The sequence below is a fragment of the Balaenoptera ricei genome, chromosome 10 (assembly GCF_028023285.1).
Source record: "Balaenoptera ricei isolate mBalRic1 chromosome 10, mBalRic1.hap2, whole genome shotgun sequence".
In the NCBI taxonomy this organism is placed as follows: Eukaryota; Metazoa; Chordata; class Mammalia; order Artiodactyla; family Balaenopteridae; genus Balaenoptera; species Balaenoptera ricei.
The window spans coordinates 57,958,231-57,985,618 of NC_082648.1; the positions used below are offsets into that span (position 1 = coordinate 57,958,231).

Genomic DNA, 27,388 nt, shown 5'->3' on the forward strand with positions numbered 1-27,388 from the left:
GAGACACACACAAAAAAGGAAAAGTCATTCAAACACAATGCTAAACTTAGTCATCAAATCACAAGAGAACAAAAGAGGAAGGGAAGAAAAAAGACCTACAAAAACAAATCCAAAACAATTAACAAAATGGCAATAAGAACATACATATCAATAATAACCTTAAACATAAACAGATCAAATGCTCCAACCAAAAGACATAGACTGGCTGAATGGATACAAAAACAAGGCCCATATATATGCTGTCTACAAGAGCATTTCAGATCTAGGGACACATTTAGACTGAAAGTGAGGGGATGTAAAAAGGCATTCTATGCAAATGGAAATCAAAAGAAAGCTGGAGTAGCAATACTCATATCAGACAAAATAGACTTTAAAATAAAGACTATTACAAGAGACAAAGAAGGACACTACATAATGATCAAGGGAGCAATCCAAGAAGAAGATATGACAATTGTAAATATATATGCACCCAACATAGGAGCACCTCAATATATAAGGCAAATACTAAAAGCCATAGAAGCAGAAATTGACAGTAACCCAGTAATAGTAGGGGACTTTAACACCCCACTTTCATCAATGGACAGATCATCCAGACAGAAAACCAATAAGGAAACACAGGCCTTAAATGACACATTAGACCAGATGGACTTAACTGATGTTTATAGAGCATTCCATCCAAAAGCAGCAGAATACACATTCCTCTCAAGTGCACAAGGAACATTCTCCAGGATTGATCACATGCTGGGCCACAAAGTGAGCCTTGGTAAATTTGAGAAAACTGAAATCATATCAAGCATCTTTTCCAACCACAACGTATGAGATTAGAAATCAGCTACAAGAAAAAAAAAAAACTGTAAAATACACATGGGGGATATAGCCTGAACCAAGATAGCAGAGTAGAAGGACTAGCTCTCACTCCCTCTTGTGAGAACACGAGAATCACAACTAGCTGCTGGACAATCATCGACAGGAAGACACTGGAACTCACCAAAAAAGATACCCCACATCCAAAGACAAAGGAGAAGCCACAATGAGACAGTAGGAAGGGTGCAATCACAGTAAAATCAAATCCCATAACTGCTGGGTGGGTGACTCACAAACTGGAGAACACTTATACCATAGAAGTCCACCCACTGGAGTGAAAGTTCTGAGCCCCACATCAGGCTTCCCAACCTGGGGGTCTGGCAACAGGAGGAGGAATTCCTAAAGAATCAGACTTTGAAGGCTAGTGGGATTTGACTGCAGGACTTCAACAGGACTGGGGGAAACAGAGACTCCACTCTTGGAGGGCACACACAAAGTAGTGTGCGCATCGGGACCGAGGGGAAGGAGCAATGACCCCAGGGGAGACTGAACCAGACCTGCTAGTGTTGGAGGGTCTCCTGCAGAGGCAGGGGGTGGCTGTGGCTCACCATGGGGACAGGACACTGGCAGCAGAAGTTCTGGGAAGTACTCCTTGGCGTGAGCCTTCCCAGAGTCCACCATTAGCCCCACCAAAGAGCCCAGGTAGTCTCCAGTGTTGGGTTGCCTCAGACCAAACAACCAACAGGGAGGAAACCCAGCCCCACCCATCAGCAATCAAGAGGATTAAAGTTTTACTGAGCTCTGCCCACCACCAGTCCCTCCCATCAGGAAGCTTGCACAAGCCTCTTAGATAGCCTCATCCACCAGAGGGCAGACAGCAGAAGCAAGAAGAACTACAGTCCTGCAGCCTGTGGAACAAAAACTACATTCACAGAAAGATAGACAAGATGAAAAGGCAGAGGGCCATGTACCAGATGAAGGAACAAGATAAAACCCCAGAAAAACAACTAAATGAAGTGGAGATAGGCAACCTTCCAGAAAAAGAATTCAGAATAATGATAGTGAAGATGATCCAGGACCTCAGAAAAAAGAATGGAGGCAAAGATCGAGAAGATGCAAGAAATGTTTAACAAAGACCTAGAAGAATTAAAGAACAAACAAAAAGATGAACAATACAATAACTGAAATGAAAACTACACTAGAAGGAATCAATAGCAGAACAACTGAGGCAGAAGAACGGATAAGTGACCTGGAAGACAGAATGGTAGAATTCACTGCTGCAGAACAGACTAAAGAAAAAAGGATGAAAAGAAATGAAGACAGCCTAAGAGACCTCTGGGACAACATTAAATGCAACAACATTCGCATTATAGGGGTCCCAGAAGGAGGAGAGAGAGAGAAATGACCAGAGAAAATATTTGAAGAGATTATAGTCGAAAACTTCCCTAACATGGGAAAGGAAATAGCCACCCAAGTCCAGGAAGGGCAGAGAGTCCCATACATGATAACCCCAAGCAGAAACACACTGAGACACATAGTAATCAAATTGGCAAAAATTAAAGACAAAGAAAAATGACTGAAAGCAGCAAGGAAAAAACGACAAATAACATACAAGGGAACTCCCATAAGGTTAACAGCTGATTTCTCAGCAGAAACTCTACAAGCCAGAAGGAAGTGGCATGATATACTTAAAGTGATGAAAGGGAAGAACCTACAACCAAGATTACTCTACCCAGCAAGGATCTCATTCAGATTCGATGGAGAAATCAAAAGCTTTACAGACAAGCAAAAGCTAAGAGAATTCAGCACCACCAAACCAGCTCTACAACAAATGCTAAAGGAACTTCTCTAAGTGGGAAACACAAGAGAAGAAAAGGACCTACAAAAACAAACCCAAAACAATTAAGAAAATGGTCATAGGAACATACGTATCGATAATTACCTTAAACGTGAATGGATTAAATGCTCCAACCAAAAGACACAGGCTTGCTGAATGGATACAAAAACAAGACCCATCTATATGCTGTCTACAAGAGACCCACTTCAGACCTAGGGACACATACAGACTGAAAGTGAGGGGATGGAAAAGGATATTCCATGCAAATGGAAATCAAAAGAAAGCTGGAGTAGCAATACTCATATCAGATAAAATAGACTTTAAAATAAAGAATGTTACTAGAGACAAGGAAGGACACTACATAATGATCAAGGGATCAATCCAAGAAGAAGATATAACAATTATAATATATATGCACCCAACATAGGAGCACCTCAATACATAAGGCAACTGCTAACAGCTATAAAAGAGGTAATCGACAGTAACACAATAATAGTGGGGGACCTTAACACCTCAGTTACACCAATGGACAGATCATCCAAAATGAAAATAAATAAGGAAACAGAAGCTTTAAATGACACAATAGACCAGATAGATTTAATTGATATTTATAGGACATTCCATCCAAAAACAGCAGATTACACTTTCTTCTCAAGTGCGCATGGAACATTCTCCAGGATAGATCACATCTTGGGTCACAAATCAAGCCTCAGTAAATTTAAGAAAATTGAAATCATATCTAGCATCTTTTCTGACCACAATGCTATGAGATTAGAAATGAATTACAGGGAAAAAAACGTAAAAAACACAAACACATGGAGGCTAAACAACACGTTACTAAATAACCAAGAGATCACTGAAGAAATCAAACAGGAAATCAAAATATACCTAGAGAGCAAATGAAAATGAAAACACGACGATCCAAAACCTATGGGATGCAGCAAAAGCAGTTCTAAGAGGGAAGTTTGTAGCCATACAAGCCTACCTCAAGAAACAGGAAAATTCTCAAATAAACAATCTAACCTTACACCTAAAGGAACTAGAGAAAGAAGAACAAACAAAACCCAAAGTTAGCAGAAGGAAAGAAATCATAAAGATCAGAGCAGAAATAAATGAAATAGAAACAAAGAAAACAATAGCAAAGATCAATAAAACTAAAAGCTGGTTCTTTGAGAAGATAAACAAAATTGATAAACCATTAGCCAGACTCATCAAGAAAAAGAGGGAGAGGACTCAAATCAATAAAATTAGAAATGAAAAAGAAGTTACAACAGACACAGCAGAAATACAAAGCATCCTAAGAGATTGCTACAAGAAACTCTATGCCAATAAAATGGACAACCTGGAAGAAATGGACACATTTTTAGAAAGGTATAACCTTCCAAGACTGAAGCAGGAAGAAATAGAAAATATGAACAGACCAATCACAAGTAATGAAGTTGAAACCTTGATTAAAAATCTTCCAACAGGGGACTTCCCTGGTGGCACAGTGGTTAAGAATCCACCTGCCAATGCAGGGGACACGTGTTCGAGCCCTGGTCTGGGAAGATCCCACATGCCTCGGAGTAGCTAGGCCCATGTGCCACAACTACTGAGCCTGTGCTCTAGAGCCCACGAGCCACAGCTACTGAAGCCTGCACGCCTAGAACCTGTGCTCTGCAATAAAAGAAGCCATCGCAATGAGAAGCCTGCACGCCGCAACGAAGAGTAGCCCCCCTGTTCACCGCAACTAGAGAGAGCCTGCACGCAGCAACGAAGACACAAAGCAGCCAAAAATAAATTAATTAATTAAAAAATCTTCCAACAAACCAAAGTCCAGCACCAGATGGCTTCACAGGTGAATTCTATCAAACATTTAGAGAAGAGCTAACACCCATCCTTCTCAAACTCTTCCAAAAATTGCAGAGGAAGGAACACTCCCAAACTCATTCTATGAGGCCACCATCACCCTGATACCAAAACCAGACAAAGATACTACAAAAAAGCAAATTACAGACCAATATCACTGATGAATATAGATGCAAAAATTCTCAACAAAATACTAGCAAACAGAATCCAACAACACATTAAAAGGATCATACACCATGATCAAGTGGGGTTTATCCCAGGGATGCAAGGATTCTTCAATATATGCAGATCAATCAATGTGATACAGCATATTAACAAATAGAAGAATAAAAACCATATGATCATCTCAATAGATGCAGAAAAAGCTTTTGACAAAATTCAACACCCATTTATGATAAAAACTCTCCAGAAAGTGGGCATAGAGGGAACCTACCTCAACATAATAAAGGCCATATGTGACAAACCCACAGCAAACATCATTCTCAATGGTGAAAAACTGAAAGCATTTCCTCTAAGATCAGGAACAAGACAAGATGTCCACTCTCACCACTATTATTCAACATAGTTTTGGAAGTCCTAGCCATGGCAATCAGAGAAGAAAAAGAGAAAAAAGGAATACAAATTGGAAAAGAAGAAGTAAAACTGTCACTGTTTGCAGATGACATGATACTATACATAGAGAATCCTAAAGATGCCACCAGAAAACTACTAGAACTAATCAATAAATTTGGTAAAGTTGCAGGATACAAAATTAATGCAAAGAAATTTGCATTCCTATACACTAATGATGAAAAATCTGAAAGAGAAATTAAGGAAACACTCCCATTTACCATTGCAACAAAAAGAATAAAATACCTAGGAATAAACCTACCTAGGGAGACAAAAGACCTGTATGCAGAAAACTATAAGACCCTGATGAAAGAAATTAAAGATGATACCAACAAATGGAGAGATATACCATGTTCTTGGAATGGAAGAATCAACATTGTGAAAATGACTATACTACCCAAAGCAATCTACAGATTCAATGCAATCCCTATCAAAATACCAATGGCATTTTTTTACAGAACTACAACAAAAAATCTTAAAATTTGTATGGAGACAAAAAAGACCCCGAATAGCCAAAGCAGTCTTGAGGGAAAAAACCAGAGCTGGAGGAATCAGACTCCCTGACTTCAGACTATACTACAAAGCTACAGTAATCTACACAATATGGTACTGGCACAAAAAGAGAAACATAGATCAATGGAACAAGATAGAAAGCCCAGAGATAAACCCACGCACATATGGTCAGCTAATCTATGACAAAGGAGGCAAGGATATACAATGGAGAAAAGACAGTCTCCTCAATAAGTGGTGCTGGGAAAACTGGACAGCTACATGTAAAAGAATGAAATTAGAACACTCCCTAACACCATACACAAAAATAAACTCAAAATGGATTAGAGACCTAAATGTAAGACCAGACACTATAAAACTCTCAGAGGAAAACATAGGAAGAACACTCTTTGACATAAATCACAGCAAGATCTTTTTTGATCCACCTCCTAGAATAATGGAAATAAAAACAAAAATGAACAAATGGGACCTAATGAAACTTCAAAGCTTTTGCACAGCAAAGTAAACCATAAACAAGACGAAAAGACAACCCTCAGAATGGGAGAAAATATTTGCAAATGAATCATCGGACAAAGGATTAATCTCCAAAATATATAAACAGCTCATGCAGCTCAATATTACAAAAACAAACAACCCAATCCAAAAATGGGCAGAAGAACTAAATAGACATTTCTCCAAAGAAGACATACAGATGGCCAAGAAGGACATGAAAAGCTGCTCAACATCACTAATTATTAGAGAAATGCAAATCAAAACTACCATGAGGTATCACCTCACACCAGTTAGAATGGGCATCATCAGAAAATCTACAAACCACAAATGCTGGAGAGGGTGTGGAGGAAAGGGAACCCTCTTGCACTGTTGGTGGGAATGTAAATTGATACAGCCACTATGGAGAACAGTATGGAGGTTCCTTTAAAAACTAAAAATAGAATTACCATATGGTCCAGCAATCCCACTACTGGGCATATACCCAGAGAAAACCATAATTCAAAAAGACACATGCACCCCAATGTTCATTGCAGCACTATTTACAATAGCCAGGTCATGGAAGCAACCTAAATGCTCTTCGACAGACAAATGGATAAAGATGTGGTATGTATATACAATGGAATATTACTCAGCCGTAAAAAGGAACAAAATTGGTCATTTGTTGAGACGTGGATGGATCTAGAGACTGTCATACAGAGTGAAGTAAGTCAGAAAAACAAATATCGTATATTAACACATATATGTGGAACCTAGAAAAATGGTACAGATGAACCAGTTTGCAGGGCAGAAATTGAGACACAGATGTAGAGAACAAATGTATGTACACCAAGGGGGGAAAGTGGTGGGGGGGTGGGGGTGGCTGTGTGATGAATTGGGCGATTGGGATTGACATGTATACACTGATGTGTATAAAATTGATGACTAATAAGAACAAAAACAAACCATATATATGGTTTTTATACAATTTAAATAAAAACTCTGGTTTGTAAAGGAAGATTATACAGCTTTTGAGGACATGGGTTGGAATACTTTTTAAATGTAATTAATCTAAAATAAGCCAGGCAGAGGAAGACAAATACTGCATAGAATCACTTATATGTGAAATCTTAAAAAAAAAAAAGTCAAAGGCTAGAAACAGAGCCGAAAAGTGGTTGCCAGGGTGGGGGGTGGGGGAAATAAGGTGAGGTTGGTAACAGGGTACAGAGTTTCAGTTATAAGATGAATAAGGTCTGAGGATCTAACGAAAAACGTGGTGACTGTAGTGATAACACTGTATTGTATAATTGAAATTTGCTGAAAGAGTAAACTTAAATGTTCTTACCTCCCCCCAAAAAGGATAAATACGTGAGGTGATGGATGTGTTAATTAATGAGATGAGTGTACATTTCACAATATACACATACATCAAATCACCATGATGTACATTTTAAACGTCTTGTAATTTTATGTCAATTATACCTCAATAAAGCTGAAATAATAGGTCTAAACATGTTTTATTCATATTGTTTATACTTTTGGATTTACTTAAATTACTTGAAGCTCTCAAAACAGTCTAAGAGTTGGACCTGAAAGAACAGGTCTCCATTAGAGACCAGAAAAAATAGAACTCCTCTCAGCCATTTAGCATTTATCACCACCAGTACCTATATAGTCTTTGGTTCATTTGTTGTCTAAAGCTATGTTGCCATGGAACTACTCTTGAATATTTCTTTTGGCCTGTCAAACACACGCTATAGTTTCAGTGAAACCACGGATTCCTGCCCACCTTCCCCCTCCACTTTCAAGGAACCAAGTAGTTATTTTGGTATGAAGGTCTAAAAATCATGTTATTATGGTAGTTAAGGGAGACAAATTGGAACAATAATAGAGAAGATTAAACAACCAGAGAGTTAAAGTGAATTCAAGCAAAAATTTTTTGTCTGTGCTATTTGGATTGGGTAAATTAAAAAACCACAGGACAGTTTTTGACGTTATTATGACTGAAAGCTTGAATAGCTTTCCAGTTTTTTTACTTGTAGCTGGAATATGGTTAAGACTGAAACATACTTATTAAAATGACAGAGCAAATGGTATGGTTGTTTTAATATGTGGCTAGATAATCAACATTATGAAAGAGTTCTATTTGGCATATATTCCAAATTTCTTTTAAAAATCAACATTCAGGAGAGCTTGGAGAAAATTCTCACCTATTGTTATAGAATGGTAAGCTGCAGTACTCCTTCCTATGCTGTAAAGAAATTTAGAGCATATGAGATGGAAGAGACCATACTAGGAGCTATTGTTCATTCTGTTAGTTGTTTTGAGGTTTTGAAATTAAATATTGAGTAGCTATAAAAGAAAGCTTATGAAGCTTACAGAAGATATAAAGAACATTACTGTTACCTCTGTTATTTCTTATGTGCCTCTCCCTGATCCTACTAACTTCTTTTCCCTTTGAGAGAGCACCATCCTGGATTTTGTCATTTTATCATATGTGTTTAATCATTTTGCATGTTTTTAGACTTAATCCTATGGAATTTTATTACATCTTCTTTCATGGCTTCTTTTTTTCAATATTATATTCCAGTGATTCACCCGTGTTATTGCTTGTAGCTGTATTTCATTGATTTTCATTGCTGAATATATTCCATTATGTTAATATGCTATAATTTCTAGTATCTATTTTACTGTTGATAGGCATTTGGGCTGTTTCCATTATTATTATTAGCAGTGCTGCTGTGAACACTTTGTTTGCTGCTCGTTTATAGAAATTTACTTTTGATTTGATTTGCTAACATCTTAAGGAATGTTCACATCGTGTATTTGACCTGTAATTTTCCTATTTTGCAATGACATTTTTAGATTTTGCTATCAAGGTTATTCTTGCTTCGGAAGAGGAGTTAGAGAGTGTTCCTACGTCTTCTTTTCCCTTTTATATAATCTGGAATAGTTTGTTTAAGACTGGAATTACTAGTGTATTTTTCCATTTGGTAGAGCTTGCCTGTAAGACCTTCTTAATTTAGTGTTCTTTTTGAGGGAGGATTTTAAACTACTGACAGATTTTTAAATTGTTATAGGATTATTCAGTTTTTCTGTTTCTTAGTCTGTTTTAGTAGGTTACAGTTTTCTAGAAATGTATCCATTTATGATTTTAAAAAATTAGTGGCATAAAGTTATGTATAATATCCTCTTGTTTTTAAAGAATATACTCACAGTGCCCCCGTTACTCTCTGTAGCATCTGTACTTGTTCCCTCCTTATTTCTCATGTTGTTTATTTGTACCTCCTCTCTTTTTTTCTTGTTCAGTCTCACTAGAAGTTTGTCAATTTTGTCAGCTTTTTCAAAAAACCAAAATTGGACTTTGCAAATTATTGTGTATCTGTTTTCTATTTTGTTAATTTATGATGTTGTCATTTAAAATTGCCTTTTTTTCTGTTTCCTTGGACTTATTTTGCTAGAGTTTTTTTCTCACCTCTACAATGAATAGGTGCTCAGCTCACTGTGATTGTTTTAAAATGCTTTGACACCCTTTCCTTAAAAAAAAAAAAAAGGGACCTGATTTTCCTCCTCTTGTGAACAAGACTTAGTGACTCACTTCTCACAAATAGAATGTGGCAAAAATGATGGTATGTGGCTTCCAAGAATAGGTCACAAAAAGAATAGCTTCTGCCTGGCTTTTTCTCTTTTGGATCACTCACTTGGGAGAACCTAGCCACCATCTAGTGAGAACACACAAGCAGCGCTCTGTGAAGGGCCACATGGAGAGAAACTGAGGCCTCCCTGCCAACAGCCAGCACCAGCTTGCCAGCTAACAACCTCGGAAGTGGATGCTTCTGTTTCATTCAAGCCTTCAGATGATGTAACTGCAACCTCACGAGACACCTCAAGCCAGAACCACGTAGCCATGCTTTTGAAATCCTGACCCACAAAAACTATGAAAGAGGATACATATTTATTGTTGTTCTACACCATTAGCTTTTGGTGTAATTCGTCTTGCAACAGTAGAAACTATTATAATATATTCATTAATCACCAGCCCTTCTACACTGACATAAGCATTTAAATGCTATAAATTTCCCTCTACACATTGTTTTAACAAAATCCCACAAATTTGGATAGGCAGTATTTTTCATTATCATTAAGATTTAAATATTTTCTGGGCTTCCCTGGTGGCGCAGTGGTTGAGAATCTGCCTGCCGATGCAGGGGACGTGGGTTCGAGCCCTGGTCTGGGGGGATCCCACATGCCGCGGAGCAACTGGGCCCGTGAGCTACAATTGCTGAGCCTGCGCGTCTGGAGCCTGTGCTCCGCAACAAGAGAGGCCACGATGATGAGAGGCCCGCGCGCCACGATGAAGAGTGGCCCCCACTTGCTGCAACCAGAGAAAGCCCTCGCGCAGAAATGAAGACCCAACACAGCCATAAATAAATAAATAAATAAATAAAAATAAAAACCCAAAGTTTAAAAAAAAAAAAATTTTTCTGATTTCCATTATTTCTTCTTCTTTGACTTATGAGTTACTTAGAATTATGTTTCATAATTTCCAAATATATATTGTATATTTGTTATTGATTTCTAGTTTAACTGCATTTTGAACAGAAAATACAGTCTATATGATATAATCCTTAAAAAAAAAAAAACACGTGGGGGCTAAACAAATACTACTACACAACCAATGGGGCACTGAAGAAATCAAAGGAAATAAAAAAATACCTAGAGACAAATGAAAATGAAAACATGACAATCCAAAACCTACGAGACACAGCAAAAGCAGTTCTAAGAGGGAAGTTTATAGCAATACAATCTTAGGAAACAAGAAAAATCTCAAACAACCTAACCTTACACCTGAAGCAAACAGAGAAAGAAGAACAAACAAAACCCAAACTTAGAAGGAAAGAAATCATAAAGATCAGAGCAGAAATAAATGAAATAGAGACAAAGAAAACAAGAGAAAAGATCAATGAAACTAAAAGATGGTTCTTTGAAAAGATAAACAAGATTGACAAACCTTTAGCCAGACTCATCAAGGAAAAAGAGAGGGCTCAAATCAATAAAATTAGAGATGAAAAAAGTTACAATGGACACCACAGAAATACAAAGGATCATAAGAGACTACTACAAGCAACCACATGCCAATAAAATGGATAACCTAGAAGAAATGGACAAATTCTTAGAAAGGTGCAATCTCCCAAGACTGAACTAGGAAGAATTAGAAAATATGAACAGACCAATCACAAGTACTGGAATTAAAACTGTGATTAAAAAACTCCCAACAAACAAAAGTCCAGGACCAGATGGCTTCACAGGTGAATTCTATCAAACATTTAGAGAAGAGTTAACACCTATCCTTCTGAAACTATTCCAAAAAATTGCAGAGGAAGGAACACTTCCCAACTCATTTTATGAGGCCACCATAACTCTGATACCAAAACCAGATAAAGATGCCACAAAAAAGAAAATTACAGGCCAATATCACGGATGAACATGGACGCAGAAATCCTCAACAAAATACTAGCAAACTGAATCTGACAATACACGAAAAGGATCATAAACCATGATCAAGTGGGATTTATCACAGGGATGCAAGGATTTTTCAGTATCTACAAATCAATCTGTGGTAAACCACATCAACAAATTGAAGAATAAAAACCATATGATCATCTCAATAGACGTAGAAAAAGCTTCTGACAAAATTCAACACCCATTTAGGATAAAAACTCTCCCGAAAGTGTGCATAGAGGGAATCTACCTCAACATAATAAGGGCCATATGTGACAAGCCTACAGCTAACATCATACTCAACGGTGAAAAGCTGAAAGCATTTCCTATAAGATCAGGAACAAGACGAGGATGTCCACTCTTGCCACTTTCATTCAACATAGTTTTGGAAGTCCTAGCCTTGGCAGTCAGAGAAGAAAAAGAAGTAAAAGGAATCCAAACTGAGAAAGAAGAAGTAAAACTGTCACTGTTTGCAGATGACATGATACTATACATAGAGAATCCTAAAGATGCTACCAGAAAACTACTAGAGCTCATCAATGAATTCGGTAAAGTTGAAGGATACAAAATAAATACACAAAAGTCTGTTGCATTTCTATACACTAATAATGAAAGATCAGAAAGAGAAATTAAAGAAACAATCCCATTTACCATCACATCAAAAGGAATAAAATACCTAGGAATAAACCTACCTAAGGAGGCAAAAGATCTGTACTCAGAAAACTATAAGATGCTGATGAAAGAAACTGAAGATGACACAAACAGATGGAAAGATATACCATGTTCTTGGATTGGAAGAAATATTGTCAAAATTGTCAAAATATTATCATATTGTCAAAATGACTATACTGCCCAAGGCAATCTACAAATGCAATCCCTATCAAATTACCAATGGCATTTTTCATAGAATTAGAACAAAAAATCTTAAAATTTATATGGAGACACAAAAGACCCTGAATAGCCAAAGCAATCTTGAGAAAGAAAAATGGAGCTGGAGGAATCAGGCTCCCTGACTTCAGACTATACTACAAAGCTACAGTCATCAGAACAGTATGGTACTGGCACAAAAACAGAAATATAGATCAATGGAATAAGATAGAAAGCCCAGAAATAGACCCACACACCTATGGTCAATTAATCTACAACAAAGGAGTCAAGACTATACAACGGAGAAAAGACAGTCTCTTCAGTAAATGGTGCTGGGAAAACTGGACAGCTACATATAAAAAAATGAAATTAGAACATTCTTTAACACCATACATAAAAATAAACTCAAAATGGATTATGGACCTAAATGTAAGATCGGATACTAGAACACTCTTAGAGGAAAACAAGCAGAACACTCTTTGGCATAAATTGCAGCAACATCTTTTTGCATCCGTCTCCTAGAGTAATGGAAATAAACACAAAAATAAACAAATGGGACCTAATGAAACTCAGAAGCCTTTGCACAGCAAAGGAAACCATAAACAAAACAAAAAGACAACCCACAGAATGGGAGAAAATATTTGCAAACGATGCAACTGACAAGGAGTTAATCCCCAAAATTTACAAACAGCTCATGGGCTCAATATCAAAAAAACAACCCAGTCAAAAAAGGGGCAGAAGACCTAAATAGACGTTTCTCCAAAAAGACATACAGATGGACAAGAGGCACATGAAAAGATGTTCAATGTCACTAAAAATTAGAGAAATGCAAATCAAAACTACAATAAGGTATCACCTCACACCAGTCAGAATGGCCATCATCAAGAAGTCTACAAACAATAAATGCTGGAGAGGGTGTGGAGAGAAGGGAACCCTCCTACACTGTTGGTGGGAATGTAAATTGGTACAGCCACTATGGAGAACCATATGGAGGTTCCTTAAGAAACCAAAAATAGAACTACCATATGATCCAACATACCCACTCCTGGGCATATATCCAGAGAAAAACATGGTTCATAAGGATACATGCACCCCAATGTTCATTGCAGCACTGTTGACAATAGCCAACAGTTGTATGTATGGAAGCAACCTAAATGCCCATCAACAGAGGAATGGATAAAGAAGATGTGGTACATATATACAATGGAATATTACTCAGCCATTAAAAAAGAATGAAATAATGCCATTTGCAGCAACATGGATGGACCTAGAGATTATCACAGTAAGTGAAGTAAGTCAGACAAAGAAATATATATCGCTTATATGCGGAATCCAAAAAATAATGATACAAGTGAACTTATTTACGAAACAGAAACACACACAAACTTAGAGAACAAACTTATGGTTACTGGGGGGAAGGGTGGAGGGGAGGGATAGATTGGGAGTTTGGGATTGACCTGTACACACTGCTATATTTAAAATAGATAACCAACAAGGACCTACTGTATAGCACAGGGAACTCTGCTCAGTACTCTGTGATAACCAAAATGGGAACAGAATTTGAAAAAGAATAGATACATGTATATGTAGAACTGAATCACTCTGCTGTACACCTGAAACTAACATTGTTAATCAACTATACTCTAGTATAAAATAAAAAAATTTTTAAGTTAATAAAAGATTTAGCATGAAAAATAATTCAGTGTTATTTTAAAACCTAAAAACCCCAAAGCTAGATGTTTTGTGGGATTATCTCTTGGGTGCACGTCTTAAAAGTTGGGGTACCAGATGTGTAGTTCAAACCATTTACTCTCAGGGAGAAGCTTAGAGTTGTGAGTTCCTTCCTGATTTTGGGTTGCTGTGCTGGAGATGGGTTTATGGCAAGGTTATGTCTCAGACTCTCCCACCCATTTCCATGTGGGTTTTTTCTTGTGTAGAAGTCGCTCAGGTAGTTTTTAGGTTTCCTTCAGAGAAAACTGTTCCATATGCAATTGTGGATTTGGTGTGTCCATGGGAGGAGGTGAGTTCAGGATCCTCCTATGTCACCATCTTGAATCAGAACTTGGTAAACTTTTTTTAACTTTTTATTTTATATTGGAGTATAGCCAATCAACAATGTTGTGATAGTTTCAGGTGCACAGCAAAGTGACTCAGCCATACATATAAATGTATCCATTCTCCCCTAAACTCCCCTACCATCCAGGCTGCCACAAAACATTAAGCAGAGTTCCCTGTGCTATACAGTAGGTCCTTGTTGGTTATCCATGTTAAACATAGCAGTGTGTATATGTCAACCCCAAACTCCCTAACTATCCCTCCCCACCCTTCCCCCCTGGTAACCATAAGTTCATTCTCTAAGTCTGTGAGTCTGTTTCTGTTTTGTAAATAAGTTCACTTGTATCATTTATTTTTAGAATCCACATATAAGCGATACCATATGATATTTCTCTTTCTCTTTCTGACTTACTTCACTCAGTATAACAATCTCTAGGTCCATCCATGTTGCTGCAAATGATATTATTTCATTCTCTTTAATGGCTGAGTAATATTCCATAGTATATATGTATCACATCTTCTTTATCCATTCCTCTGTCGATGGACATTTAGGTTGCTTCCATGTCTTGGCTATTGTAAACAGTGCTGCAATGAACATTATTTTCGATATAACTTAAAATACAGTCAAACTACCAATCTGATTTATAGGTTAAATTTGTTTGTTGTGTTGTTGAATATTCCATTTATAGCATATTATCAAAATAAGAGAACATAGATAACAATCTAAATCTACTCCTACCATTTCCAAGATGTTCACTCAGTCACCAAACTGTACTGCCTGAGTTCCATAAAATCCTAAATAAAGGTCAAAAATGCCAATTTACAATAAGATACTTATCTGTGTAAGGGACTCAATGGTTTTGTCTCATGGTCAGGCAAACTACTTGGGAAACAGTTATAATCACAGCATTGCTTGGAAGCATGGAATCGATTGAAGGAGTCTTATTATTACTAATAATGGGAGCCAACATTTACAGAGCAGTTAGTATAGTTCAGGCTCTATGCTAAGTGCTTAATGTGCATTTTCTCACTGCATCTTCACATCCACTCTATGAGGTAGGCAATGTTATTATCACAATTTTACTGATGAGGAAACTAAGGCTTTGGATTATTAAATAACCTTTTCAAGCTCATATAACCAACAAAGCAGCACAGCCTGGCTGTAAATCCATGCTAGTCTTCAGAGCCCACACTGAACCCGATGCCATACCCCTCACCTTGAAATTTCAAGAATACAGTTAATAAAAGACCATTTATATTTTAAGACTCCTCTCATTTTAAACCCTATTTTCCTATTCCAGTTTGTTCACTTCAGTGACAAGTCATGTTATCGTAATGACATAAATGAGAAAGAAGAGGCCACAATGAAAAAGGTTCCCTGAAATGTCCCAAAACAGTAATACTTAGTAATTATTTACCAGGACAGGAAAAATATGAGGCACATATTAAATAGTTTCCTTCAGAAAAGGTTAAAATGAAATGTAAAAGTTTTGACATTTACCAACAACATTTTTACCTCAAACATTAAGTTCTATCTGACCCAAGTTGCCTTTAACTTTTTCCAGATTCTTGACTCTTCATTATTTTCCTCAAGAGAAGGAATGATTAAATTCCACATTTCCTTCTCACTTTTTCTATTTAGGTCAACTATGCAAACCTCCATTTTAATTTGTTCCTCTTTTGCCTTTTGAAAAAATAGGTTCCATTTATATTTATTCCTACTACAGTTGACCTTTGAACAATGCAAGGTTAGGGACGTCGACCCTCCACACAGTTGAAAATCCACATATAGCTTTACGGTTGGCCCTCTCTGCACTGGCAGATTGAACCAACCGTGGACTGTGCAGTACTGTAGTACATATTTAGTGAAAAAACAAAACAAAACAAAAACCAATTCCCTTGCCCCCCCCAACACACACATATAAGTGTATCCACACAGTTCAAACTCATGTTCTTCAAGGGTCATATGTATCCTTTTGATCTTCAGGGAGTACCCAACCATAATCAGTCATAATTTAGTAAACTGATTCTGCATTTATTCATTGAATTTCAATGGCATTCTTTTTTGAAGAGAGATTTCCATTATGGCCTTCTTAGGAAGTCCTGTGATACATTAGAATCCCAGCTCCCAAGTCACTAAACATTCCCAAGCCTCAATTTCATCACCTATAATATGGGGATAATATGTATATCTTCCAGGATTGTCGTGAGGATCAAACACAAGTAACAGAACAGGAGGCTCAACAAATATTAATCCTTTCTTAATCCTTCTCTTTCTTCTTATTTGGATAAGAAAAATGATACAAAGGAAAAGAAAGACTAGCCATATAAGTTTGAAGTTGACACAGAAATACTGGATAAGTTGCTGAGATCTCAGTTCAGCTTTGTTCCGCAAGAGCAAGAATATGTGAAGGAGGAAGCTATGCTTATTTCTTCCTTCCTTAGGTCTCTGAACTAGCTTATAGTCTTCCTGCCACTTTGAAAGTTTGTGCATTTGAGCAAGATAGCTTGTAGTACTGGCAGTATGTGTGTTGGCATCTTTTGTATTTTTCATTGTCTTCTTCAAAACCAACCAAACCAAACAAAACCAACCCAAACTCATAAAAAATTAAGCTATCTTTGAAATTGACTTTACACCTAAGATTCAGGATGCTAAGGCAGAAGACACCAAGAAAAAAAATGTCACGGTGCCTTAAAAAAAATTTAGCAAACAGTAATCAAAACAGCATGGTACTGGCACAAAAACGGACATATGGATCAATGGAACAGAATAGAGAGCCTGGAAATAAACCCACACACCTATGGTCAATTAATCTTTGACAAAGGAGGCAAGAATATACAATGGACAAAAGACAGTCTCTTCAGCAAGTGGTATTGGGAAAGCTGGACTGCTGCACGTAAACCAATGAAGTTAGAATACACACAAAAATAAACTCAAAATGGCTTAAAGACTTAAATATAAGACACGATACCATAAAACTCCTAGAAGAGAACATAGGCAAAACATTCTCTGACATAAATCGAAGCAATGTTTTCATAGGTCAGTCTCCCAAGGCAACAAATAAAAACAAAAATAAACAAACAGGACCTAATCAAATTTATAAGCTTTTGCACAGCAAAGGAAACCATAAACAAAATGAAAAGACAACCTACGGACTGAGATAAAATATTTACAAACTATGTGACTGACAAGGGGTTAATCTCCAAAATATACAAACAGCTCATACAATTCAATTAAAAGAAAAAAAAACCCAATTGAAAACTGGGCAGACAACCTAAATATACAGTTCTCCAAAGAAAACATACAGATGGCCAACAGGCACATGAAAAGATACTCAACATCGCTAATTATTAGAGAAATGCAAATGAAAACTACAATGAGGTATTACCTCACACTAGTCAGAATGGCCATCATTAAAAAGTCCACAAATAACAAATGCCGGAGAGGGTGTGGAGAAAATGGAACCCTCCTACACTGTTGGTGGGAATGTAAGTTGGTGCAGCCACTATCGAAAACACTATGGAGGTCCCTCAAAAAACTAAAAATAGAATTACCATATTATCCAGCAATCCCACTCCGGGGCATATATCCAGACAAAAGTATAATTCAAAAAGATCCATGCACCCCTATGTTCATAGCAGCACTGTTCACAATGGCCAAGACATGCAAACAACCTAAAACGTCCATCGACAGATGAATGGATAAAGAAGATGTGGTACATACATACAATGGAATACTACTCAGCCATAAAAAAGAATGAAATAATGCCATTTGCAGCAACGTGGATGGACCTTGAGATTATCATATTAAGTGAAGTCAGAAAGAGAAAGACAAATACCATATGATATCACTATATGTAGAATCTAAAATATGCCACAAATGAACTTATCTACGAAACAGAAATAGACTCACAGACATAGAAAACAGACTGTGGTTACCAAGGGGGAGGGGGTGGGAGAGGGATGGATTGGGGGTTTGGGATTAGCAGATGCAAACTATTATGTATAGAATGGATAAACAACAAGGTCCTACTGTATAGCACAGGGAACTATATTCAATATCCTGTGATAAACCATAATGGAAAAGAACATGAAAAAGAATATACATATATACTCAGCTATATATATATATATATAGCTGTACAGCAGAAATTAAGACAACTTGTAAATCAACTATACTTCAAATTAAAAAAATTTGCGAATTCCTTCTTGGCTGGAATTGGTTGTTACACTTTAACAGAACAGATTTGAATTTTTTTGACAGTCTATGAACAGCGTTTTTAGATGGCCTTAGGTACCCACACAACACCCCTATATCATGTGTCAAACTAAACAAAGGTTTCCAGGGACCGGTAGTCTGACTATCCTCAAACATGGGAAAAGGAAGAGTAACTTGGATTCAGGTCGATTGCCAAAAGTCTTCATATTCCAGTTTTGACTCTCATTCAATGTCCTCTAAAGATTAAAAGATTCATTTCTGTATGACCCTTAGCCAAACCTAGAGACAGTTGTTCAAGCTGGGAATATCTGAATATCACTCCGTTATTGAACAAACACAGACCATGCTTAAATACAGAATTTCTATTAGAGGATAACCCCATAGCACCAGCCAAATATAAGCTGTCTTTGGATCTTATACGTCTTTTCAATATTCTGTCCAGGCACCACCAAACTTTTCACTTAGAAGGAAGTGATTGTTTTACCAGAAGAGATTATTTATTTCTATATGCTGAAATCAAAAATTGAAAAAAGACCAGTAGATCCAAAGAGATGCAGAGACAGCCAGCACTATGACATCAGGAGAACAAAAAGCGAAATTTTGAAAAAAGCTCCGATAATAAGCAAAGGAGAATAAAATCTGAGACTTAAATTTTGTGGCCACATCTGGAAATGAGGGGGAGAAATGTAAAGCTCTCCTTCCCTTGTGGATGTATCAAGCTCCGTGGATGAAAAGCCCCTGCTGGGCAAGGACTGGCTACAGCACAGAGTCTGAGCCGGTGGTACTCGGGAGACTGTTCACTCCCATGTCCCCACCTAATGATTATAGCTGCCACTGACTTTGGATCTGATAACAGATGCGTATCTGTGTCTCACGGGCTTCTGGAACTCAACACATACCAGATTCTCTCAGGTCCAGGTTGCTTAGGTTTCTGGATGCTGTGGGCCATCCCCCAAACCTCTGGGTTCAGATCTGCTCTGAGGAGTTCAAGGGAGAGAACAGCAGCAGGTAATATCACGTCTTGCTCATCTTTGCTTCTCCCCAGAGAGGGAACAAGCAGGACATTCCAGGTTCCTAGAATTCACACTCACCTTAACGTCTGCCTTACCCTCATCCCAACAGGAGCCTAGTCAACCCTCTAAGCATGACAACACAGCACCAAAGGGCCTGAGTTCAGATTGAGGTTGGCAGTGAGATTTAATTGAAAGAATGACCCCATCGGAGACTTAGACCAAGCTGGGGTGAGACAAGGCATATGCTATTACTCTTAGCTATCAGTTGACTAAAACCAGTTGAGACAAGTGGCTTGCAAAGTTTCACACAGGGGCAGATGACAGAACAGCTTAGGCCTTACCCAGGCTCCCGCCGTCTAGGCCTGGTCCTTCCATTAGAGCAGGAGGCCTTTCCTTCCCAGACAAGGTAGGCCAGAGACTTTGACCCATCTGGAAATCTCAGAGACCATCTTAGCAAGTGGTGACACTGAGCCAGTGAATGTGATGCAGCTTGACAAACATCAGTAATTTTCTTAAACCAGAGCAATAGTGGTAAAAAGATGTTTGCTTCCATTATTCACAATCAAAGATACTCTTTGGCTTCCTATTGGGCACCAATAAGGAGAGAACCTCTCTATCAAGTAACAGTAACCACACTGTATCAGTGTTTTGAAATAGAGTTTCATTATTAAACTAGAAAACAAAAACAAAAGAAAACAAAAAAAACCCTGTCTTAAACCACGGGGGCAGGGTTGATGTGTTAATATATACATATGTTTTTTTAAGTAAGCTGTGCACATCTGATTATAGGGACAGGTAGATGTATGAATATTCTTTATAAAACCTAGTTAAATGGACTTGTAAGCACTTTAAATTAATAAATAACAATGGTTAGGCTGTAACTTGTATGTTATTTAACAGTTTACAAAGCTCCTTCACTGGCAATGTTATTTCAGCAGGATACTTCAGAGCCCACCTTAATTCAGGGCTCAGCAAATAACCTTTCCAGCTAGACTGAAATTCTGAAGATAGCAGTGCAGTTCGTGGAGTGTATTTCGTGTTTAGTTGCACTCCCATGCTGATGCTTCTGAAGGAGGAATTTTAGAAAAGGACAGAGTACACACTAAAAGATTGACATAGGTAGAAATACAGTAAAAGTAGAAATGTGCCTCATGAGAAAAGTCAAGTAGAGACATACCAGAATACAAAGTCTAGTGACATAATGAAAAAGGAGAAAGACCCAATAATAAGCTTAATAAAAATTATTAAGATGCTGGTGAAAAAGAAAGATGACATTTCGTAATCTCCCCCATCAACCTACCCCATAAATGTCTCAGCCAGTTAGATGCAGCCCTGCCAATTCAAAAATAATCTTTGTGTACTTGTGTCATGGGGGTGAAGAGGTTGGGGGTCAAGTATGAAAGGGGGAAGGAGTAGCCATGTTAGGGATGTGTGGCCAAGGGAAGCTCCTAATTGTCCCTGCACTCAGCCCTGTACCCCTCTGCTTCTGACTTTTCCCTGCCTCAACCGTCTCCATCTCTTTTCAGCAGGTGGGAAGCTTTGGTGTGAAGCATGCAGAAAATCCAGGAATCATGCAATCATGCAGCAGGCCCATGATGCAAACCTCTTCACAAGCACACATCCTCCACTTTGGCTTGATGCGGTAGCATAACTGTCACCGTAATTCCTGATACCTTTCTCCCCCCAAGCCGTTCTGAATGGAGAAAAATAACTAACCCGGGCAATGCAGAAGAGCCTTCCACACCCTGCCCAGGATTCCATCATCATCACAAGCAATGTGTTGCTCTAGTACAATGGTTTCCGAAGAGTAGTCCCTGGGCCGGCAGCGTCAGCATCACCAGGGAAGATGTTAATCATTCCAGACCCACTAAATCAGCAACTCTGGGGGTGGGGCCTGGCAATCGCATTTTAACAAACCCTCCTGGTGAGTCTGCTGCACATGTTTGAGAAGGACCACTCCTGTCACATTAAGTCTGCTCATCTGTGATAAAGGCCAGACAGCCATCAAAAAACAGGCTGCAAAGACGCCCAATGCCAGGTCATTTGGCAGAGTTGAGGGGTGGGAGGGGTTGAAGCTAATGGTGCTAGGTTACCACCCCAGTTCTAGAAAAAATGCAAAATGGCATGTCCAACGTTCTCTGGTCTGTGATATTATATGGCAAGTGACAAGCAAACTTGGCTTCTTTCTAAATGGGTGATGATGTAACAGAGTAACAGCCTGTTTTCCTGATCTTTTGCCAGATTTCCAGGTCATTCAACTTGTAAAATTAGAAGTACCCTGGATTTTACACCCCCATATTAAAGTAACACACCATGCTTTCTCTTATATGAACTGATGGGTGCTGCATTTCTCACAGGCTGCAGATGTTCACGCAGAGAGAATTCTGAACCACTGTTCTGGTACTAAAAATGAGGCTATACCTAGACAACATAAATAGGGGCTTGCATTTTCTCAACCCAGAGGGTTTGCCAGATGCTATATTTTGTGTTAACAGGAATTAATAAGAAAATCTTACAAACCTATGTGCACCTGTTTTATATAGTCAATCAGCGAGTCTTTGTTATCGTTCCAGAAGCTTGGAAGCTTCTCCTTGCGAGGATATTTACAGCATGACAGCTCCAACGTAATTTCAAAACACTGGGCCCAGATGTAGTTGTAATCTTGCATTCCACCTAAACACAAGCATATTTAATTTTTTTTAAGGTCTGAAATTGGAGTGAAGCCAAGTATCACGTACCTTGGGGACAGGTGAATCAGACGGTTGTAATGAAAGTACACGTAAACAGGAAAAGATGAATTTGACATATTAGCAAGTACAATTAGAGCTTGACATTTTATTATCCAGGCATGACAAAGCAATCCTAAATATTCCCATATGGGTAACTGAATCAGAGCTGACTGATGTTCAGCTGTGCATCAAAATTAAGTGAGGGATAGAGGAAGGGTCCTTTTTTAAAATCACAATTACAAAAAGGATTCTTCAAGGGCTTCCCTGGTGGCGCAGTGGTTAAGAATCCACCTGCGAATGCAGGGGACACAGGTTCAATCCCTGGTCTGGGAAGATCCCACATGCCACGGAGCAACTAAGCCCGTGTGCCACAACTACTGAGCCTGCGCTCTAGGGCCCGCGAGCCACAACTACTGAAGCCCGTGTGCCTAGAGCCCGTGCTCCACAACAAGAGAAGCCACCTCAATGAGAAGCCCGCACACCACAACGAAGACCCAATGCAGCCAAAAATAAATAAATAAATTTATTTAAAAAAAAAAAAAAAAAGGATTCTTCAAGTTACATTTCTTCCTAAATTACATTTTAAACAGATATAAACTAGAGTGAGATTTCTTTTAAAATATTTCTACAAACCATTCATAAACACATTTGTTCTGTAAAGCTAAGTATATGAATTAGGAGGAATAATAATGGCCAGTGTTTACTGAGTGTTCGCTCTTGCTAGGTACTGTTTGAAGAGCTTCACCATCCACTCATTTAATCCTCACAGTAATTATCACTCGTATTTTACAGATGAGGAAGCTTAATCACAAATGGTAGTTCATGTGCCCAGGGATTCTTGCCAGTGAATGGCTGAGACTGGAGCACAAGCCATCTTCCTAGCGCCCCCATGCTCTCAGCCATCACACCACACTGTGTTTGGGAATGAGAGGGAAGGTGCCATGCTGATTCTCAGGGAGCAGGGGAAGACGCAGGCCCCTGGTACTTCTGGGGTTACCACTGCCCATGCTCACTTTCTAGTTCTTACCTCTCAACACCCTATTTTCAAAGGGTTATAACTGTATTTTATATTTTCTAAGATGAAAAACTTTTCATATTTTAAAATCTCTGAATTGGGAAGTATCTTAAATTTGATGGCTGAATAACATCATTGGGTTATTAGTTTGGCTGGAAACTTTTTTCTTTCTTGGTGGGACATGTTTTACAATGAGTGGCATGTTGGATTTGAAGAAATATGGTAACTTTGAAGGAAGTAGTCTCTGCCAGATTTTAATTAGCTATACTTGATATCTGCCCAGTGAAATATATATTCTCAATTTCATCAGGGTATTTGGGAAGTAATGAAGTAAAAAAAATTTATGCTCAGAAAATGGTCAAAATATTATGTAAACATTGAGTAATATCTATGTACGTACAGATTTTAGCCAGGAAGAATTACTCTATCCTTTCTTTTCCTTTACTTACAAGTTTTGTATTTCTCTCTGACCTCATTTTCACCAAGAAATAGAAGAAGGAAAAAAGGAAGAGAGAAATGAAACAAAACAAAAGCCCTTGGCTGGATGGCTGTGTCTCAGGTAGAAAGAAGTTAAATGGCAAAACAGGTGTGCACAACAGGTGTGCAAAGCGCGCTGGATGGAGAATACCAAGTGTGGAGAGTGTGTGCCGCTCCAGATAATGCCAGTCAGGCCTGGCTACAAAAACCTCGAGACTGAGCCAGAATGCTCTGTTCTAAGCTCCTCAAAGTTTCTGGCTCTGGCCTCTTTTTTTCTCACAGAGATACACAGCTGACACACAGGCACACTTGGGAACAACTCCCAACAGCAAAATTAGGTTTCTAGTTAATCTCCCACACATCTGGATCTGTCTTGAAAGTTGCAGACAACGCACATGAAGGACAGCACTGCTACTGGGCAGGAGGGGGCCCTTTCCTCCCTGTGGAGAGTAGTGAGCGGGGACTCAGCCCTGTGGTGGGAGTGGGGAGGCTCTCTCTCGGACAGCGGAGAGAAGTTTGGGATGTTGTGGTATCTGGCTGGTCCTGGTTCCTCTCACTTGTGGTCTATACTTATTTATATTATCTGGGAAGCTGGCAGAGACCCGCCCAGACACGAAAGTCCCAGCTTGTGCAAGACTACTTGATAGCCTGTGCATCCAAAGTGACAACTGAGGAAGTAGCCTGTATGCGGAAATGCAGGCTGGGGGTTGCTGTTGGTAGGATCAGCTGACCAGTCTGGAAGGGGGCACTTTCCACTGAGGCAGTGGAAACCTGGTTCCAGCCCACTGTCTCCCCTCTCACCCTTCTGTCCTAGGTCCCTCCTATTCTCTGTCAATTTCCAGACTAGGACTCTGACACCCCTGGGCTTCTGCTTATATTATTCATTCTGACAAGAACACCCCTCCACCATGTTCCCTACATGGCCAGCTCCTCACTCCCTCCCTCACCTGGCCATCCTGTTCCAAGGGAGAAAAACTAGAGGGCTCTTTTGTTTAGCCTGCAAAGTGGTTTTAAAATCAGGAGACTTCATGGAAATATCCAGCTTGCTTCACAAACTGGAAGATCTGGCAATACTGCCCCCCACTGCTGCATGGCAATAATTGCCTTGTTCTAAGTAGCAGCTGTCCCCACTGGATGAGACATAAGCATTACATTTCTCTAAGGCCTTCACTACTCCCTGATGTATTTTGGCTTTACACCTCTGTGGTACACTGTACCTTTTCTAAATCTATACTTTTTAAAAAATTTTATTTTATTTTTGGCTGCGTTGGGTCTTCCTTGCTGCACGCAGGCTTTCTTTAGTTGCAGCGAGCGGGGGCTACTCTTCGATGTGGTGGCGGGCTTCTCATTACAGTGGCTCTCCATGTTGCAGAGCACGGGCTCTAGGCACGCGGGCTCAGTAGTTGTGGATTGCGGGCTCTAGAGTGCAGGCTGAGTAGTTGTGGTGCACGGGCTTAGTTGCTCTGTGCAACTAAGATGTGAGATCTTCCCGGACCAGGGCTCAAACCCGTGTCCCCTGCATTGGCAGGCAGATTCTTAACCACTGCGCCACCAAGGGAAGCCCTAAATCTCTACTTTTATTCACATTACATGCCATCACAATTATTTATTTGTATGTTGCTCTTCTCTCTTAAACTTGGGCTTAATATCTGTGTCCTGTTCATCTTTCTTGGCACAGTTCCCAGCTCCAAGGTAAATGCTGAACCAGTGTCTGAACTCAGGAGGCTTTGGCAGTGGGGAGCATGCCTGAGCATCTCTCAAATGATCAGTTCCCCTCACTGCTCTGTGATATTAGCTGACAGAGACACGACTGAAGGGACTGCACTGTGCCTAACTTTTGGCAACTGCTGGGGTGAAGGCCAGCTGGCACCTCTGGGTGAAGGCAGTAAGGAGAATAGCAGAACGAAGAGAAACTCACCTTTGAGTGGATACCAAAAGTATCCATTTACAATTCCACCAGGAAACTCTATTTTAGTTCTACATGGATTTCTTTTCCTCATGTCAGGATTTCTTGAAGCATAGGTACGTGCAAGATATTGAAAAACATCATCATCAGGGGTTAAACTCCGAGAGTATAATGTCCCAGTGGCTGTACGTGAAAGACAGACCAAGACCTTTTAGTTGAAGTTATAGTCGGAGGAAGCACACACCATATTAGCACGTGCATCATCACATCACACACAAAGGCTCTAATTTCCTAGTGAGATCCTCTACCCACTTCCACGAATACTCCCTTTAGTCCTCTTCCTAGTTTTTAATGGACATACAGAAGGCAATATCACACAAAATAACCATGTACATGTCTAAACTCCTTCTCAGTCAGCTTAAAAGTTAAATACCCTCTTAGTCACTCTTGCTGATTTCTGGTGGTCAGTAAACTTTCCTTAGGTACTGTAGGGGTTAAATGAAGCCACTCAAATACTTTAAGTCCTTGGTACGTACCTTATCCCACAGTTTTAAGAGGAATCAGGAATTATTACTTACATGATTAGTTTTATTTATTTATTTATTTAGCCGTGTTGCCTCTTGTGGGCTAATTTAAATCCCAATTTTACCGTTTCACTGATGAATGTCAAGTAATCCCGTGTTGTTATCAGTTCAGCCACTTTGCCCATCTACCGTTTATAAATTGTAGGAAGGATAGCTGAGGGTCAAGAGAATGGGGCTCTTTCTATCCCTGCCAGAGAAGTTAAGTGAGGAGAGGAAGAGTGTATCCCCATTCAGAGGCAGAGAGTTTGCAGTTTCACTCTGGACTTAGAAAGCAAGAGCTGGGCCCAAGTTTGCTTACCTGGAACACCATTATCAAATGGGTAACTGGCCACCAGGGCACCACCGTGGAGGTTTGCAGAAAGGACAAATGTCTCTGTATTCAGCCACTTCATGACTGCCACAGTTTCAGGCTGCCTTGGTACATTATTAAATTCAAAAGCATCGGGGAAATTTCTATTCAGGTCATAGAAGTTACTATTTTCCCTTTAAAAGAAAGAATTTTTTAGGGTTTACTATTGCTGTCTGAGGGAGCAGATTCGTGCAGTGTGTAGACCTTTGCTTTGGGCTCCAGGTGTTTTTCCAAATATGAATACAGAGGTGGTAGATGGTTGCCTGGGCAGCCTCCAATGAATCACAGCTGGCATTCACACAATATGTTGTCCCCTCCCATGAGACCTGTTCTTGCCAGTGGGACAGTAGTGATTCGGATGTATGCGGAGGTCTGATAAGTGTTTGCATTTCGGGGCTTTTGCTCTTGACACTCCCACTTGGAGCTCTGAGACCCCAATGCTGTCCACATCAAGGGTCCATGTGCCAGAATGAGGAACCCAGGTGACAGCCAGCACTGAGACTCTAGAGATACGGTCCCAGCCAGACCCCAGCTGAGGCCCCTGATATCATGGCATAGAGATTAGCCATCTCTGCTCTGCCCTGCCCAAATGCCTA

The 27,388-nt window shown here is 39.2% G+C and overlaps 1 protein-coding gene across 3 annotated transcripts in view; it reads right to left on the reverse strand.

The window, feature by feature from the left end:
- The window catches only part of CPM (carboxypeptidase M), a 93,775-nt gene that overhangs the window by 11,749 nt on the left and 54,638 nt on the right, over window positions 1-27,388 (reverse strand). For all 3 annotated transcript variants that reach the window (XM_059936449.1, XM_059936451.1, XM_059936450.1), the window contains 3 exons: window positions 26,742-26,926; window positions 25,872-26,042; window positions 22,253-22,405 (listed from right to left, as the gene is read on the reverse strand). In XM_059936449.1, coding sequence (XP_059792432.1) covers window positions 22,253-22,405; window positions 25,872-26,042; window positions 26,742-26,926 — 509 coding nt within the window. The remainder of the gene's footprint in view (window positions 1-22,252; window positions 22,406-25,871; window positions 26,043-26,741; window positions 26,927-27,388) is intronic.